At 39.4% G+C, this 18,696-nt stretch overlaps 1 protein-coding gene and 1 pseudogene across 1 annotated transcript in view; both read left to right on the forward strand.

Moving 5' to 3' along the window:
• Positions 1-1,283, forward strand: part of LOC140941637 (uncharacterized) — a 39,967-nt gene extending 38,684 nt beyond the window's left edge. Inside the window, exon 18 of the mRNA XM_073390660.1 lies at positions 340-1,283. Coding sequence (XP_073246761.1) covers positions 340-447 — 108 coding nt within the window. The 3' untranslated portion in view covers positions 448-1,283. The remainder of the gene's footprint in view (positions 1-339) is intronic.
• A 10,702-nt stretch (positions 1,284-11,985) lies between these two features.
• Positions 11,986-18,696, forward strand: part of LOC140941636 (low-density lipoprotein receptor-related protein 6-like) — a 24,066-nt pseudogene continuing 17,355 nt past the window's right edge.

Genomic DNA, 18,696 nt, shown 5'->3' on the forward strand with positions numbered 1-18,696 from the left:
GTGGCCATAGTTCGTCAATGACGCATGGAACGCAAACATTTAGCACGGACGTCTTTATATTAAAATCGCTATTGGATCCGAATAAAATTTACTTCTCTGCTCATCTTAATTAACTTTGGCTTAATTTTGGCTCTTCTATGACATTATGGAGATCAACTATTGGGGGTTCGAATTCGTTAAGTGATACCTATGTAATTTGACCTAATTTCTCACGTGAAGAGCTTAGCATAGCGGACATTTTCCGACATGCTACAAAAGCACAAGTTTCATTAACATAGCCTTGGTACACTTGTAGGTGAAATGATCACTTGTTTGTTTGTTTTTTTACGTTTAAATTAGAACAATTATATGAATATACCAAAAGAAGATGATGGAAGCGTCTCAGAAGTTTCATTATTGAATGGTGTTTCACTGAGCAGAACCGGGAACATGACCACGACGGTTTGACAACCGGGGAGAGGCTGTGACGAGGGAGTATAGGTAGTTGAAGCAGGAACAACTTAAAGATCACGTAAACAAGTTTTTGGTTCGCAGAGACCGACTGAGGGGAAAAATGACGTTTTAATAGTAGTACTAGTTGCATTAGATTAAGAGTAAGAGTAAGAAGTTTATTGTACATTCCCCCGCGGGGCTTTTCAGTGATACAAGACAAAGCTATAATTCATCATCAAGTATATATAAAATAACTGCCTAAGAAAGAAAATTACCTAAGTTTCCGTTTAAAATTCTTATGATGCAATAAAAGGTTAAAACCTACGAAACGCTTGCGGGATTAAAAAAAATAAAAATAAAATTCTTATGTTGCAATAAAAGGTTAAAACTTACGAAACGCTCGCGGGGTCAAGAAATTTATACAACAATATTTGCCTCAGTTTCTGTTTAAAATCCCTGTGATTCTCACTTTTAAGTAAGACCTTAGATTTAAATTTGAGGTCTTCATCTAGGCCGTTCCACAAACTGACAACTCTGTACTGGAATGATCGCTGACCAGCAGCTGTTTTAAATAAAGGGACATTTTTAACCATTAAAATTGTTGTGAATTGCGTGTCTCGTGGTCAGAGACTAGGCCTCTGGTAACTAGCTTGGATAAGAGGTAATCTGGAACACAACCAGTCATACATTTAAACTCAAAAACAGCGTTCCTTAGATATAATTGCTGTGCTGCAGGCCGGGGTTACAGGTAACTAGTCATAGTTGTCACTAAATCTGCCCCCGACCAATTGACTCCATGTGGTTGTCCATGTATTTGCCATGAACCTTTGAAATGCAGTTTTCTTATTAGAGATTCTGAGTGTAATTCTTTCCTCAATTATTACACTTTGCTTTCTGGGTTAATGAAAATCCTCATACATGTCATGCTTAGGATGGACAATTGTTTTTTATACATCTCATAATGAGTTCAACCAACACAGAAATGTAATAGAACGCGTGTTAAACAACAAAGCATCTTTAATTATATATTTGTAACTAACAATATAAATGTCCTATAACTAATGTGTCGAACGACTGCGTTGGCTTCGAGTGTGAAATTCTTGAACGCACCTGATATAAATAATTTCGCGATAAACTAATCCTACAAAAATATGGAGCACTGTTTCAAGTTTCTCACCTTTGAGATATTTCCCAGTTCACTTTTTCTGATCCTTGTATCAAATAAAATAATCGGGATTTCGCAATATAAAACTAACCGTACAAACACATGGACCACTGTTTATTAAATCCTGAATACCTTAACATAGAACAAACCCGGTTATTTCACGCCAGCACCTTTCTTGTTGTTGACTGGGTTTTGAAAAATTTGAGCTATTCCTGATGTGGTTTGAATCGAGTCTGTCGATCCACGTTACTGATTTGTATCTGACCACGACAAATCAAGTTCTTTAATACCAAACAATTCCCGTACTTCTGAATAGCTTTTTCATGAAAAGAAATCGGAAAATTGATGTGTTACAAGATACTCAATGATAAAAATACTCACTTTAGTTATCGCTTGGAGTGAAATCCTGACACAATTCGGCGAATGCGACTCGTTGCCAAACCCAGTTTGCGCGGTTGCTGAGCTAGGCGCACATACTGAAAATTAACCGGGACCACAGTGCGCGCCTAGTTTCATCAAATCGAGAAAATTTTCGCATACTAACCATGCTAACAGTACGACGATACGATACTTTTTCTTTACGCGGGGGACATTAGGGTGCCTCCTCGGATTCCGGCCTCTGGGCCGGAACCCTGCGGGGGCAACCAGCACAATTCCCGGTGAACTGGAGAGATATGATCAAATTTTCTCGTTCCACTAATTATCCGGGCAGCAAAGTTCAGTACGTGTTGCATTATCCATTGCCATATTTGAAAGCTCTTAAAAGGAAATATATAAGCAAAATTTTTCAATCAAATAATCAGTGTAATCTACGGAGCAAACATTTACCTGCAGGCTAGTTTTTTAAAATGGTGCCTCCGCTGAAGTCACCATCGGCTCGTCATTTGAATTACAAATACGTGTATATATCGGAAAACATCACAAAGTTTATACAGGTATAGGGCTAGCAGAAGGGGAAAAGCGAAAACAAACCAACAGAGACTAAGACCAGAAGCAGAAACAAAATATAAAGAAAATAATGCTAAAAACGGTTTACCACGATTTTCGCTCCTGTTAAAGTACTAATCTGATGTCGAAATTCAGTTGGTTGCCAATAGCATTTCTTGACCGCTAAAACGACCGGCGCAAAAATAACAGGGCCAACAACAACATCAACAACAAAATAGAAAAGAAAGAGGAAAGCAGGAGTCCTTACCACATGATTTTCGCGGATGGTCACTCAACCAGTTTGTTACAGCAGGAAATGGACGTGACACTGTTTTTTCAAATGTGACATTTTAGTGACGCTTAAATGAAGTGATTAAGTGAAAAAAAACCCGGATGTGAGCAAATGGTTTTGTCTTCAGTTTTTGTTCGCTTGCACTATTCTGGATAGTCGCCTTTAGTATATACTAAAACAGTGGATAGTGTTTTTTGCGCGCTCTGATTGGCTACTCAATCAGTGAATATCCTGCACTATTCACTGATTCACCTCCAGTTCTTCCGAGCGAGCGACGCCAAACTCGCGTAAGTTCCGAGCAAAATGCCTTTCCGGTTTGCTGCCGTTAACAAACAAAGAAATTTCACAACTAACCAAGCAAGCTGTTTCCGAAATACACGAAGAAGGTGACGAAGTTCGGATTGGAAGTTTTAACAGGTAAAGCTTTGTCTTTTTGACACGAATTTATCGATAAAACCGGTGAAAAAGTTTTTTTGTTTACAAATGCAAATTAATTTTAAGTCTTTCTTACTTTAGTTAGCTGATTTGTTCATAAATAAGCTTAAAACTAAATTTAATAATCTTTTTTTATAGAATGATTTTAAATACAAAAAGAATTCACAACTCCTTTTAAGAAATTTCCCCGCAAGAGCTAAACAAATGCCTTCAAAAGTTTTAATTGTCGGCAAGAAAAAGCGACGGCCGCAGCCGCCCGGTCATTACGCGCCAAAATTGTAATCGTTGGCAACGGTATTTGAGTTAAAAATCGTCATTTTTGTGCTCAATTAACTCACTGTTTTAGTATATACTAAAACAATTATTCACCTCAGTGTCGGTGGCTAGTCGTGGATATTTACCTCACTGCTTCGCAGTTCGTTAAATATCCAGGACTAGCCACCTCCACTTCGGTGAATAATTGTTATTTATACGATTGTAAAACTTATTTGGAATCTAATATAGTCCAGAACTGTTCGTACTTTGGTTTTGCTGGTTATTTTTTGGTTGCGTGAAGAATTTTCTGGTCCTTGACTAGCCGGATAAAACGAATCAAGCAAATGAAGCGAGCGAATCATGGCTAATGAAAACCGGGAATCGGCCGAACGATCAACAATTTCAACTGTGAAAACATTAAGAGCTGCGGTAAAACGAAGAATTAAGAATACCTTAAGGAAAATACAATGTACGATTGAGCAATATGGCAGGAAATCTATTAATAGTGGTTACGTAAAAATTCTGGAAGAGTCGCTCAATGAAGCAGAAGTTTTAAGCAATCAACTGTTGGCTATGCTCCAGGAAAACGAACATGAAATGCCCTTAACTGGTATTAGGAGGAGCTGGAAAGAGTTGAGGAAGCGAAATTAGAAGCTTGGGCAAATCTGGAGGAAAGGAAAGAAGAGAGTCATAGCGCATTAAGCTCAATGAAACTGAGTAAATTCTCAGCAGACTCTCACGTGGCCAAAATTCGCGCCAAAATGGCGTCGGCAGAAATAAAAGCAAGACAGCTAGAAATGGAAGAAGAACGACGAACGAAAGAGTTTGCAAAACAGCTGCAGATAAAACACAAGATCGAGCAAGCAGGTAACGTGGCTTAAAGAATTGAGTTAGAAGCTAAAGAAAGGAGAAAAACGCAAGAAGCAAAGGACGAGGCAGCACGCCTTGCGGCAGAATGATAACGATAATGATAAAACTATAGAAGAATATTCAAGAGCTCTTTACAATAAGTTAAAATTAATGAATAAATAATAAATAAAAAATTTAAAAATCCCCTAAAGCTATAATAATAATTACAATGATATGTTATGCTATGGTAAAATCTAAAAAAATGAAATTCGAAAATTCAAAACTAAATTAAAATTAAACATTAGAACTATTCTAACAAATTAAAAGCTTTCTTAAAAAGATTCGTTTTAAGTTGCTTTTTAAGAAGAAGAAGAAGCCAAAAACCTTGAGAAGGTACGAAACTTTGCCCATTACAATGACCCTGAGTCTTAACCCAATCGTCTCCGTGATTTTGACGATATGATTCGCTAGGGTTAATTCCACTGTCTAGATTTACGCAAAGTGTACAGACAAGTCATGTAACGTCATTATCCTCATCGTCTCAACCACTGTCTGGATCTATGCACAATGTACACGCAACTCAGGTTACATCATCATCAATGTTTATGAAACCAAGACCAAGCGTTTTATTCATGGTTTCTAAAGGCTTGTCAAAGTCCAAAACATCAACACCTGTTTACCAGTCCTGGGTTGAAAGTTTACCACAAACAGCACAAACTGATATTGCATCAAGTCCTGAGTAGACTCATGTTACTTACGGCTCTTCAAGTCTTCCTAAGTTACCGCTCAAGAAATTTGACGGTGACCCTTTGCAATGGCCTGATTGATCATCGATGTTCAAATCAATTGTTCATGATGCTAATTTGTCTTTGAATGGAAAGATGCAACACCTTCAAAACTCTGTGGTTGGTAGAGCAAAGTCTGCAATTGAAGGGTATGGTTACAATGGGGATTCTTACTATGAAGCAATGAAAGAATTGGAAGCTAGATTTGGAAAACCCTCACTTGGAGTGTAAAAGTTACACTTGACAGATTGAGAAAGACATCGCGAATGAAGAATGACAGACCGCATGAAGTGGGAAACTTATGAGATATTGTGTCAACTACTCTCTGGATCTTTAAAAGGTCTGGATACAAGAATGACCTAGCAGCCGAAGCTAATATCTCTATTGCAGTGGATAAACTATCCCCAGATCTCCAACTTGAGAGTAAGGACCATGTGATAACAAGCAATTTACATCAACCAAGCCTGGAGGACTTTTGTAACTGGCTAAAGGGTCAGGCGGGTAGTTATGATGACTGCTTCAAGTTCCCATTCAGAGGCCGCTATGAAGGTACTGGTGAAAGGCACAATACTTTCTTTGGTAACTTCTCATCACGTAACAAGCAAGCTAAATTTTGTTTAATGGGAGATGAACAGCAGTATAACCTGTCAGCTTGCCCCAATTTTAAAGCCCTTAGTGTAGAAGAAGGCCCGAGTTAAGTTTAAAAGCATAAGCCGTGTTTTTGCTGCCTACGACCTGGTCATTGGCTTACCACTTATAGGAACTTGAAACCGTGTGGAGTGAATGGGTGTACGCGGAGACACAATACGTTACTGCATTCGTCGAGAAATGTAACACCTGATGGGAACGATGGATTGAAACAGCAGCATCAGCTAACCAAACAACACCAGAAGCAGCTACACCCGATCCACCGAGCATTCTAGTGCATCTCATAAAAGTAGTAGTGACTCTGCTTTATTACAAGTTATGCCTGTTACTCTGTATGGGCCAAAGGGATACTTCAACACATATGCAATGTTGGTACTGGAAGTACTTGCAGTCTGCTGGCAACAGATGTTGCGAAAAATCTTGGTCTTGACGGTCCGATGGAAAGTGTTATGCTGAATGGAATTCAGAAATCATCAAAACTGCTGACTAAGCGTGTTGATGTTCAAGTGAGTCAGTTGAATGACTTTCGTAGAAGGTTTAATGTGCATAGAGTTCTAGTGGTTGATCGCCTGAACGTGCCGGAAAGAAGGGTGAAATTCAGAGAACTACAAGAGAAATGGCGACACCTTGCAGACTTTCTGCAACTCCAGTCACGTTACTCCTTGCAAGTGATGTCCCAGAACTTATTGTGCCTCTTGAGACTCGATGTGGACCTAAAGGTTCTCCTGTTGGTGTTCGCACTAAATTGGGGTGGACTGTTACTAGTCGCGTCTACCTGGTTATATTGAACACGGTGAATCTGTTTACAAGGTTCATATTGTAACTCCCGATGAAGTGCTTCATAAAATAGTTAAAACTTCGTGGTGGACCGAGAACTTTGGATTTCGATATGACTGTGATGTGCAGCGATTTGTCGAAGATGAAAAGGTGTTGAAGTCCCTGAGTTAGTGGACGCCGGAGGTAGAACGTCATTATGAGGTTCCGCTGCTTTGGAAGAATCAAAACATCCAACTTCCTGACAATCGTGTTGTGGCCATTCATGGACTTGGTCTTCTAGAGAGGAGACTTCAACGTGATCCTGAGTTGGGCGAAGCCTACAAGAAAAACCATTGACACAGACCTAGAAAAGGGGTATATTAAGACACTCACCAAAGAGGAAACTGCTGACCAAGCAAAGCGTACGTGGTGTCTCCCTCAACATCTTGTACTTAACCCTAATAAACCTGGATAGGTCAGACGTGTATGTTATGCACATGCTAAGTTTCAAGGGTCTTCATTGAACAGTCTTCTTGTAAGTGGACCTGACTTGCTGAACAATCTTGTTGTAATCTTTCTGCGATTCATAGAAGAAAAGATTGCCCTCTCTGGAGACATTAAGAGCCAATGTTTAACCAAGTTGCTGTCCCACCAGAGGATCAAGCTGCCCACCGTTTTCTGTGGCGCCAATCACCGGAGTCTGAAATCGAGGTCTGTCAGTACCTGCGACATATCGCTGGGGCTAAGTGTGCACGAACGTGTTCTAATTATGCCCTTTTAAGGAAGGCAGAGGACAATGGACAGCAATACCCTGTTGCTGCTCGTGCTGTTAAGCGCAATTTTTATATGGACGATTTCTTTAAGTCTGTAAAGACGACAAATGACGGACTTGAACTGCAACAGCAACTTGGTTACCGTAGTAGGCAAACAATTGAATTCCTCTCTCGACCCCCAATATTACGCGGATAATCTTTTAGAGGACAGGTAGCTTTCAAACTAAACTGAACGCAGGGTTGTCGGAACAGCAGCAAGATTATTTATTCCAAAAATTAACGTAGTTTCCACGAAGTAAAACTCTACAACAGCACGTAACTCGATAAACTTACACCGCCTCCGCCAACTTGAATAGACACTACTTCCGTCACACTTGATTAAACACGACTAACGTCAAACTCTCTTCGCTTGTGAAAACTAGTTAAAACTTTGCTTGCACTCGTCTACTTATATACTTTCACAATGAGATTCTAGAACTTTCTAAATAGTCTAATGTAGCGGAAAGATTACAAAATATACTGCGTTGGAAACGCTTACACAAGATCCTAAACTAAACAAACTATCAACTCTCGCGAAGCAAACACATGTACCCTATTATCTTTAAGAGCGCATAAATCATTGTCTGACAACTATAAATACTCAAAACAAAGTATATTGTGTGTATTACTCTGATTACTTTGTTAAAATACTCCTACTTTATAGATTACCTTGTCAAGATTTTTCCTTTAGTTACCAGTCTCTAGTTAGCGCTTTCAAGTTACAGTGAGTAATGCCGCAAGTGATGTCGTGTTTTTTGGCATTGTTTTGTCTCTATTTTTGGGCATATGCTGACTGGATTTTTACTGGGTGGCCTCAAGTCAAATCCAGTTATAAATCCTCTTCCGTTCGGAAATCGTTTCCGTAATATCCGGGCACTTACATACGGGCACTGCTAATTGTTCACCCAGTTTAACCCGAAAAGGCGATGCGTGTTTCGACAAAGCATGTTTTCCCATTTCAGTGCCGTATTACATATTGACTTTTCAATTCTATATTTCCTTTTGTTTATGTAACACATGCCTTTCAAGAAGTCTAAATTTCGGAAAAAGGTAAAGAAGACTCGAACGACGGAATTTACACTTCATGAATTTCGCACACAAGTTCAATAGCGTGCAAAGCTCAGTGGTGGTTTCAGTTGGCAAGAGGGCAAATGAGCAGTAAAGAGAAAACGCAAAACGTTTTCGGAGCAAGGCAAGTCGCTCTCTAGTGCAGAGTTTGGTGACTTTGCTTCCTATAGCTTACTGTTATTCTCAATGTAGTCTAGAGTTTTTGTTTTTGTTTGTATCTGTACCTTCCAAAGCTTTTATCTGAATCAAATTTGTGCATGAACTTGTTATGCTAATCTCTTATTGTGTCTTCTCCCCTTCAGCAAACATGATTGATTAGAGTTTCGATAAATTTGAAAGTTCACAACTCGCTTTAAGTTTCTGGCGATACATACCTTTTGATGATGGTGTAGACTAGAGCCATCAAAAATGGGAACTTAAACCTATCATGAAATCGATTTCACTCGAAACTCCAGATGACATAAGCTTACGCAAGTACAAAGACAAGACCTGTATTTTACTGAAGGTGTTTTGAATACGTACACAGTGATGTGAAGAAGGAGTACAGTGTTAAATGAATGAGCCATAGGGTCGATCATTGCATGCATCGAGATAAATCGATTGAATACGAAACAATTTAAGTTTGTAATAGTCAGCACTATGACCCAGGCTAGATTTGAACAAGATCTCGAGTTATTGTATTTAATATAAAGGGGCGTTTAGTTCAGTCTTTTGCCACCGACGGATTAATTCACGGCTGAGAAAAATAGCGAATCTTCAACTCATACAACGGTTTAAAAAAACTGTGTGAGTAATAAGATCTTTAAACTTTTCGAGGTCGAAAAAGGCAAACAACTAATTTTTTTAAGACGAAGAAAAACAACAAGAAACCAAAGGAAAAAATCTTGTAACATAACACTTTAATCTTGTGACAACTGAGTTTTCGTGTCGACCATAATTTTAAATTAAGATTATCATCTATTAACAACCTCAGAGAGGCCCGTGGATCCATCGGAATAGGTTTAATGGGTTAATTCTTTTTTATCATAAGCTGTTGGCCGTCTGTTCTACTGACAAAACTTCTCGTTTTCATGCAATGCAACACAGTTTTATGGAAGCCTAGTAAAGTCTTTCGGCGAGTCTAGTTAAATTATAAAGTCGTGCCTTCGCTGAAGTCGCTAGCTGTTCCAGGTCCCTTGAAACCTCCAAAGAAGCCATTATAAAAACAAAGAGTACAACCGTCGTCAGTTCAGTTGTTCTTTTAATTCCCATCTTTTCTTGCTCTCCCTTTTCTTTTCCAGTTTCCCTTTTCTTGCGTGATTGTCCGAGCTTGTCTTGATTTTTAGTTGACTATGTTTTGAAAATCCAGTCAGGTTACTTAGCTTTGAATTTCTTACTTATACATTTTATTGTTTTTATTTTTTAGTTAGTTTTGTTGTTGTTGTTGGCTATTAACCCTAAAAGACCTATTTGGGTCCAGAATATCGGATATATGTATGTAAAGTATTTTAAGTTTGTTTACCCAAGGTGATGATCTTTTGGATAAAGAAAATAAATCAAGAATAACAGTGAAATGAAAGCATAAACGCTAGTATTGACGCAGATACCATGAAATTGAAATCTTTGACAAACTCGCACGTAGAGATGTTAAAGATAAGCATAAGATACAAGGATGCAGTGTGACTACATTATGCTCCTAAAATGGATGAAGAGGAAAATTTGTAATGTAATCTGGTAAGAAATTAAAAATATTTTTGCCTGGATGTTTAAAAGCGTTATTTTGCCCATCAAGTTTGATTGCTTTGTTGGGTGGGTGGTAGGAGTTGAGATACTTACCGGGGGGGGGAGGGGTGTACTCCGGCCTGGGAATTCATGGTGAGGGTGTGCGCCGGTTCTCTAAATCCTGATCCTATTTCAGACCAAAAAATGAAATTTTTCACACCCGTTTTCAGACCTGTCCTCCAGGGAATTATGTCGTCAATACTTCGATTAGAACGCCAACAAAAACATTTCTTAAACTTCGCGTCGAATTTGCATATTTCTCTTTCTTTCTTATTTATAATACGTTCATACGCTTCCTTAGTTTCCTCGAAAACCATACCCGATTCCAGACCAAAGTGGGCAAAGTCTATTCCCGTTTGAGACCGAAACGACGCAAAAACCATACTCTTTGTAGCGGCACCTACCGTATTGGCTTATACAAGGGATCCCCACCGGGGTTCTTAATTATTTGCGCACTTTTGTTCTGGAGTGCAAGCATAACCTTTTGTAGCACAGCCTGGACAAGTTGAAGTTCTCTAAGTACTTCAACCATTAGACAGTTCATTCTGCGCAATATTTCCATAGTTAAAAACGGATGGATACATTCAACACTGATCTCCAGCAGGTTATTGCTCCTCCCTTAATTCGTATGAGTATAAAACAGTCATAGCTTGAAGGCTACTGTATGACATGAAGAGGACAGGGCTAAAGAAGACATCAGGTCATATGAAGTGAAGTGGTGCGCATTATGACGCGCTCGCTCTTCGATTTTCACCGATTTCCGACCAAAAAATGTAATTTTCCACACCCGATTTTCAGACCTGACCTTTAAAATCCATACCCGTTTTTAGACCTGGCCTTCAAGCAAAAATTATGTTATCATTACTTAGTTTAGTGCCCAACAAAAAAATTCTTCAAATCCATTTCGAATTCTCATATTTTTCTTTCTTTCGTACTCATTTGGAATCGAAACGAGAAAGACGTTCATACAATCCCGTAGTTCCCTTGAAAACCATACCCGATTCCAGACTAAACTGGGCCAAGTGTACACCCGTTTTCAGACCACAACGGCGCAAAACCCTACCCGATGGGGCGGCACATGCCTATATAGCTTAGTTAAGGGAGTACCCCCCCCCCCCCCCCGGGTTCCAACGTCTCCCACGCGGGCACTAGCGATGTACTTGATCTATATAAAAAAATGTCGTGCGCCGTGCCTAAAGGTTTACGGTGCAGTGCTCACCTTTTAGTCAGGTCATGATACCGTTTCATTTGGCTCGTGTAACGAACGCAAGTATGCTTTCTTTGGCTGTGTATTTGGTTCACCAAGATAAAAGTACTGAGCAAGGTTTTTTTTACAGCGATCGAGTTAACCAGATTACAGTAACTGTAAAGAGTTCACAAAATGAAAGAAGATCTGAATTTACGGCCAAAACCTGAATTCGCATTTAATCCCAGATCAACACCGTAAAACGTTCCGTCACCGTAGACACTGTAATAAACCAAAGCTTGGTCACTTTTCAAATAGTGAAAACCTTTCTCGGTCTCATCATATTCAACAGTTGTCTTCTACTGGAATTCATTGTCAGTTGGCTCTGGATAATACAATAAGGCGCGGATAATAGATCTATTTTAATACTAACTGATCCGGAAGAGCGTTCCAAATTTAAGATCACTAAGAGTTTCTTTTTGGTCATCCAGTATTTCCGCTGTGGTCAGTCTGGCACTTGAAGTTGTTTTGTTGGGATTAAGTAACTTTTTACTACAGGTTGCATAAGCCTGAGCTCGAAAGGCCACGACAAAATACATTGTACATCCGTTACACGTGAGCCAACGGTACCCAGCGAGTGCATGTTTTTTCCGTTAAAAAACATCTCCCATAGAAAGTAGTCATTCGCTATTCCCCGACAGTTAGTCTTCTCAGTTAGTTCAAGAACCATGAGAACTTCATTGTTTTTGCTGTTCATTACAGCGATTTGGGACGTAAGCACAACTCAATCGCAGTCGGTAGCTTCACCATCGAAGGTTCACGAAGATGTGAGCCGACAAGGTAAGGGCTTATGGTATTCGACGAAACGAAACGAAACAATCGGTATTCGACGAAACGAAACGAAACGAAACAAGTACTGTAATTCGGCTAATACTGTAATTCTGTAATTCTGTAACTTGTAAAATCGCAGATGTCCCAAGCTCACGTTACGAGTTTGTTATATATGTGAATTAACTTTCTCACAAGAGAGTCGGTGTCGCGTTACAAACAACCGTTGAGACTTAAATACAATACTGAGATCTCCGAACGCTAAATATCATTATTCTTACTTATTTTTCTATAAAATAAATAAAGGACACTTACCTTTGATGTATTCCTGTGTTTTTTGGTTTGAAATCGGCGATTTGGTCGTTTTTTTGGCTGTTATTGTTTGACCCCTGTCTCTCTTCATAATACGAAGTAAAACTAAAGGCAGCACAGAAAAACAGCCCGCGGTCCGGACCTTGTCTATTCAAAGGCGGTTTGCGGCCCCAAAAACACATCGAATGGCAGATTTTTTCGACCAGAGGCAAACTTCTATCATCGTTACGCCGCAGTAAACGTTTAAAAGCGACGCATGTCGCTGGAACATTTCCTCGAGCCATGTCCAAAATACCTCCTGTCTCCGGACACTGTGATATGGCAACTGGACACGGCGTTGGTCCGAGGACAAATTTCCCTCGACCGAGGGTGGCTCAGTCAAATTAACTGAAATTTCATTTCAAGATTTTTAGTTCGTTTTCACGTGAGAATGATCATTCTTTAGGTTTATAATTTTAACGGGTAAAACTGTTATTGATATCCAAACTACAACTGAACAACAGAAAACGTTTGTTGCGGGTTTTCTTTGTTGACTGAGCCACCCTCGGTCGAGGGAAATTTGACCTCGGACCAACGCCGTGTCCAGTTGCCGTATCACAGTGTCTGGACAAAGAAGGTACCATAAATCCTCTATTAAGCCCCCGGGGGGGGGGGGGGCTTATTTATTTCAAGCCCATTTGAGGCGGAGGGAGGTTTAATAGAGACGGGGGGCTTATTTGAGAGGAGGGGCTTATTTAATTTAAAAACGACGATGGCATCAGTTCTCCATAAAGAACTAGAATACAAAGTGCAAAAGCTCAAGTACAAGACGTTTTAGGTCATGCAGCCAAGTACTAGGATCAAATCCGATCTTCCATTTGGTACATAAACCATCCCGGATCGGTCCACACGAATTTTTACGGTCGTGATTAATTAATACAGTCTATCATTTATTAGTGAAGAATAAATAGAGGAGGGGAGGGGGGCTTAATAGAGAGGGGGGCTTTTTAACTTTCTTCCCCCGAAAAGGGGGGGCTTATTACAGGGAGGGGACTTATTTGAGATGGGGAGGGGGGCTTAATAGAGGATTTACGGTATTTCGGACATGGCTCGAGGAAATTTCCATTACTAGCGACATGCGTAAGAGTTACTTGCTAGCCGAAAAGTCGCAGTGTACGATGACTGAAAGTACAACATGCAAGTTAACATTTTTTTAAACAGTTTCTCGCGGGTGTATACCTGTTTTTTCCTTTCCTGAAACTCATATTATTGACATTTTAATTCAAAAAACCCTCACTGGCAACTAAATGACAAATAAGTAGATCGAAGATGAACGATGAGGTGAAAAAACAAACAAAGAAAACAAACGTGTTGAACTTATCAACAGAACAAAGCAAACACCCTCAGAGTAACGCCATATGGCGCACGGCTACTTAAGTCTCTTATAGCTTGCCAGTTTCGGTGTATTAGTGTTAGAGTTACAGTTCGATACAGTTGTTATTATCGTTGTTGTTTTCGAGAGGTCGGTTTTAGCTATAAAGGGTGTTAAGGAGCGAACCCCAGCTTACACATAAAAACGTTTTCATTATTGATTGATTTCAAAGTTCAAGTTAGCGTACATTAGAACCCAGGGTTTGAACAAATAGCTACAAGTTACTTATTTCCAGGAAGCTGAAATATTTATTCATTAGGTGATTCTGGAACTGATTAAACATGTAATGATTATATATAGTAAATGTGTGTTTTATTTCTCTTTTTTTTCGATGAGGAGAATGCTGATCATACCCTTGGCTTAACTACTGCGAAGACAAAAGAGATGTTTCGATTGCTGCATAAAAAAGAAACAATAATACTAATAATTAACTAATTTCATGAGAAAGGCGCGCAGTTTTCTTAAAATATCTGGCAAGAGTAGTAGCCAGCAGTAGGTTATGAGTCTTCTTTCCCTTCTTGGTTTGCTTGTTCTGACAGGGCACTATTCACCCTTTACTATTTCAGAACAAGGCCAGTTATGTAAAGAATTTGAGAGCATTTTTTCATCATTTACCAACTAAACCCCCGGCGTTGGTATTTAGCGAAGCAAGAAGACTATCGTGACCAAAATTACGTATATTTACCCCGTCTGACACAGCAATGTTCGCTTTATGATAACAGCTGTGATAAGGCCGTTTATGATAAGAATTTGAGATCATTGTTTAGTCAACTACCAACTGAGCCCCCTTTAATATTTCGTGAAACAAAAAGAAGAAGAAGAATTGTTTAGGAGCTGAGTATTTTTCCCGTTTGATGTAGCAATGTCTCCTTTATCTGACAGGGCATATTTTATGAAAAGAATTTGAGATCTTCGTCAATTGCTGAGCCTCAGGCGTTGGTATTTAGCGAAACAAAACTGCTATCGTGTCCAAAGTGTTAGGAGCTGCAGAAGAACAATTACCACTTTTTTCTAGGGTCAAAGATTGTTTCGTTTCGTCGAATACCAATTGTTTCGTTTCGTTTCGTTTCGTTTCGTTTCGTCGAATACCGATTGTTTCGTTTCGTTTCGTTTCGTCGAATACCATAAGCCCAAGGTAAGTCAAATTTGTCCTGATCCGTAAAGAAATAAAGAAAAAGGTATCTGTACAATTATAATGAATTCAGCCTTCGAACTTAAAAGGGGGAGATAGGGTTTCTTTAATTGGTAAAGCTGACTCCTAGTCCTTGTTATTTGAAAGAACTGCTTAATCAACCCAAATGAAAGTAAATTTGATATCTAAGTAAAACGCCAAAGCGCAAAGATCTTTAAACAAGGAAAAACAGCTTTGCATTTCATATACATCCAGACACCGAGAATTGAAACAAAATACGTGGGTCAAATCTCGACTGGATTTTTTTAATTGGTCTATTTTCGAATTGTTGAAAGCCAAGTGATTTACAGATCCAAATCTCGAAGAAGAAGAAATGGTATGGATTTTAGCTTAAACTGAAGCTACATCAACTATGAAGAATTGCGATGTGACTCAGTCGTGATTCCTCTAAAAGCAATGAATTCGTAACTCCAGCTTGTTTTTCTAAGGATGATGCGATTCTTTGTACTGGAGCGCATAATTCCTCCCTTGGTGATAACTTTTAAATATTAATAGCTTAACAGTCTCGCGACCGCACATGTGCAAGTAGAGTGTACGTCATGTAACCACAACTAAATATTTGTAATCAATCGTGAGCATCGGTCGACAGCGTCTCGTCAAATCTTGTTGTTGTTGTTGTTGTTGTTTTTTTCTGTGTTTGTTCAACTCTCACTATTTAGAAAAGAGTGTTCATGGACCCGGTGCAAAACCTTTCTATAAAATTTGACAAAGTGCCCATGAACCAGGTCCATGATAGTAGTCCGTGGACCTGGTCCAAAGAGGGGGGAGGGTGACGGACCCCTGGTCCATGTTTTGTCCTCACCCGTTCTAAATGGCTCCCTTCTCACACCACGTTTTTCGCTGAATTCTCTTTTTCTCCATTTCCACTCTGCACGTCAATTTGGCTGCCTGGCGAATTTTTCATGGGGGCTTTTTCGCTGACGGGAACTAATGACAATTTGTAGAATTTGAGAGACTGGTCACATCACTTCGTTTTTAGCGTACTGTATTTGTTACTGTTCAGTACTCCTCGGTTTGAAAAGATGTACGTGGAATTCAAGCGTAAAATGTTATATTGTGCGTGATGGTAGCCCCCACGCGGGATATACTTAGAAAATATAGAGTCCGGTGCAAGCGTGGATTACATTCAAATTGTGCTCCGAGATGTCTCTCTGAGACATTGCAACAGTGATAAAGCTTGCTGAAAACGAAAAAGCATTGATTATGATGGTTATAAGTATTCGTGTCGAAACCTTGTTTAACTCGGTTGATTTTTCCTAACCTCGCAATGCAGCTGGACACCGTCAAAGCCGAACGTGATTGTTGTATTTTAGGGAATCCAGAAAAAAAACGCACTTCCTGAGCAGAAGCAACGGGTGTAATTTCCTTTCCCAGCAAGATTAGGCGGAAATCCTCTGCTTTACTGATCATCGCTCTGCTTCCTAAACATAATGAGCTTAGTTATATCAAGGCTAGAGAGGATTTGATTTCTATATAAAGGTGCAGTCACTAATTTTGCATATTGTCTTCATTAGATTTAGCAATGGAATTTGCCTGAGTCTGTATTGAGATCACTGCACTTGAGATTTAAGTATTAATTTAGTATCATCCTTGCATTGTGTCCACACAGCGCTGAGGAAGCTGTGTTGTGGACTTGTAAGCCAAATGGAGTAGAAGTAAAAACACAACGGACCTAAAATGCTAAAAACCCGTGAATGCAGAGGTCCATTCAACGCGTAAATAAAACCAAACTGGTTCTTTCTTGCCGGACCTCTAATGTAGAGATGCTAACTGCTAGACGTCACTTGAACTGGGAGTTAAAACAAAACTAAATCAGAGGCTGGCATAGGGCAGAGGGCTGATTTATATGAGGCCATAAGTATGTAGCTCTGGCCCTACGGAAGGCTAATTTTGTCAGCCGAAATATTGGCCTCAAATAAATCAGCCCTCTGTCGTATTGGCAGCCTTGCATTTAGTTTTGTTCTAAAATGCTACCTTGTGGCACTCCATGAGTGTTAAGGCTTGACTCAACCATGAATTTTGTAGTGGGTTTTGATTTCAAGTAGAAAAATTTCTCTCATCTTTGTGAAATTTGGCATGTAGTTTCCTTTCCACGTTTGAATCCATTTGATGAGCTTTTTCATTGTCTGACTAAGTCACGTGACTCACTTTCACCTTCTAACGGTCAAAATGTTTCGACGAAAATGGGGAATACTTACTCGGAGTGTATTCTCCATATTTTATCATTTTTTCTATGGCTCATTGCAAGGGTTTTAGAGTGCTGCCTTATAATCATCTCCTTAAGTTATCAGAAACCGTCAGTTAAGTAAAACAGGTCATGTGACTTAACAAATATTCTAATAACCAGGGGCCAAGGGGCGCGTTAAAAGGCAGAATCATGTTTAAAATATTTCTCTAGAACATTTTGACATGGAAAAATTTCACATTTTTAATGCGTAAATGTACCCCATTTGAAGAAACGCGTTTTGTGACTGTCATCAGGAGTGGATAATTACTTGACGGTATATGTCACTTTTGTACGATCAAAAACGTCAAATAAATGTTAATCTCCTAAGTTTACGACTGAAGCAAACTTATTCTTACGTCGACTGTAAGCGTGATGTCTTAGAATCGCCGCTGGGGGTCCTTTATATTGACGAATCCAAGCCTTAACATACATACAAGTCAAGCTGAGCGTGGAAATGGCTACAAATGCGATTTGCAACACTAAAGGCGTTCTTTCGTGCTAATTTGACGTCATTAACCTTGCACATAAGCCAAATTTGGACTTTTCCTTTGGAACTGTGGCTGGCTCACATTCCAGCAAAAAGGAAAATATAATCTAGAAAAAGGATAAGGTGAATAGCGAAATTAAGAGTGGATGTCTCCCCGGAATGTTATTAGCTGTTAGGTGTTAGTATAACTCTGGCAGGATTGGTCAGACTGATTTCGAAACGAGGTGCCTGTGCAAATATCTTTTCTTCCTTAATTTGCTACGTACCAACTTAGTCCCTTATACTGAAAGCTAAATGGGCTCTGAAAAGCATAATCTGTATCGTCTCACGAGGAAAGACAACGGCGCCAGCCAACACTAGTCTCTAAAGTGTTAAAATCTAGAAGTCTAGAATAAATAATAAAGATGTGTGTAGCATTCCAGTTGTCCAAAAATCACGGTAGACTAGATTTAAAAATAGGTTTTTCTGTAATTTCACTTTGCGCATACTTGTTTTGGGATGGCTCAATCCAATACTGACACCCTACGTTTCTCTTCTTTTCATTCTCCTCTACAGCTCCACTGCTGTTGTACGCCAACCGAAAGGATATCAGAATCTTTAATGCAAATTCCAGAAATGAAAGTATAATAATTGATCATTTAAATGACGCCATTGCCGTGGATTTTCTCTTCGCAGAAGGAATTCTATTTTGGGCTGATGTTAATTTGAAAAAATCAAACGAATTCGCTTCTCCACAGGAGAAGTCGAAGATGTTATTTCAGTTGATTTGAAAAAACCTGAAGGACTCGCTGTAGATTGGATTGCAGGAAAACTTTATTGGACCGATTGTGGAGATGGTAAATGGGTAAAAAATAGAATAGAGGTCGCG

The sequence above is a fragment of the Porites lutea genome, chromosome 6, assembly GCF_958299795.1.
Source record: "Porites lutea chromosome 6, jaPorLute2.1, whole genome shotgun sequence".
Taxonomy (NCBI): Eukaryota; Metazoa; Cnidaria; class Anthozoa; order Scleractinia; family Poritidae; genus Porites; species Porites lutea.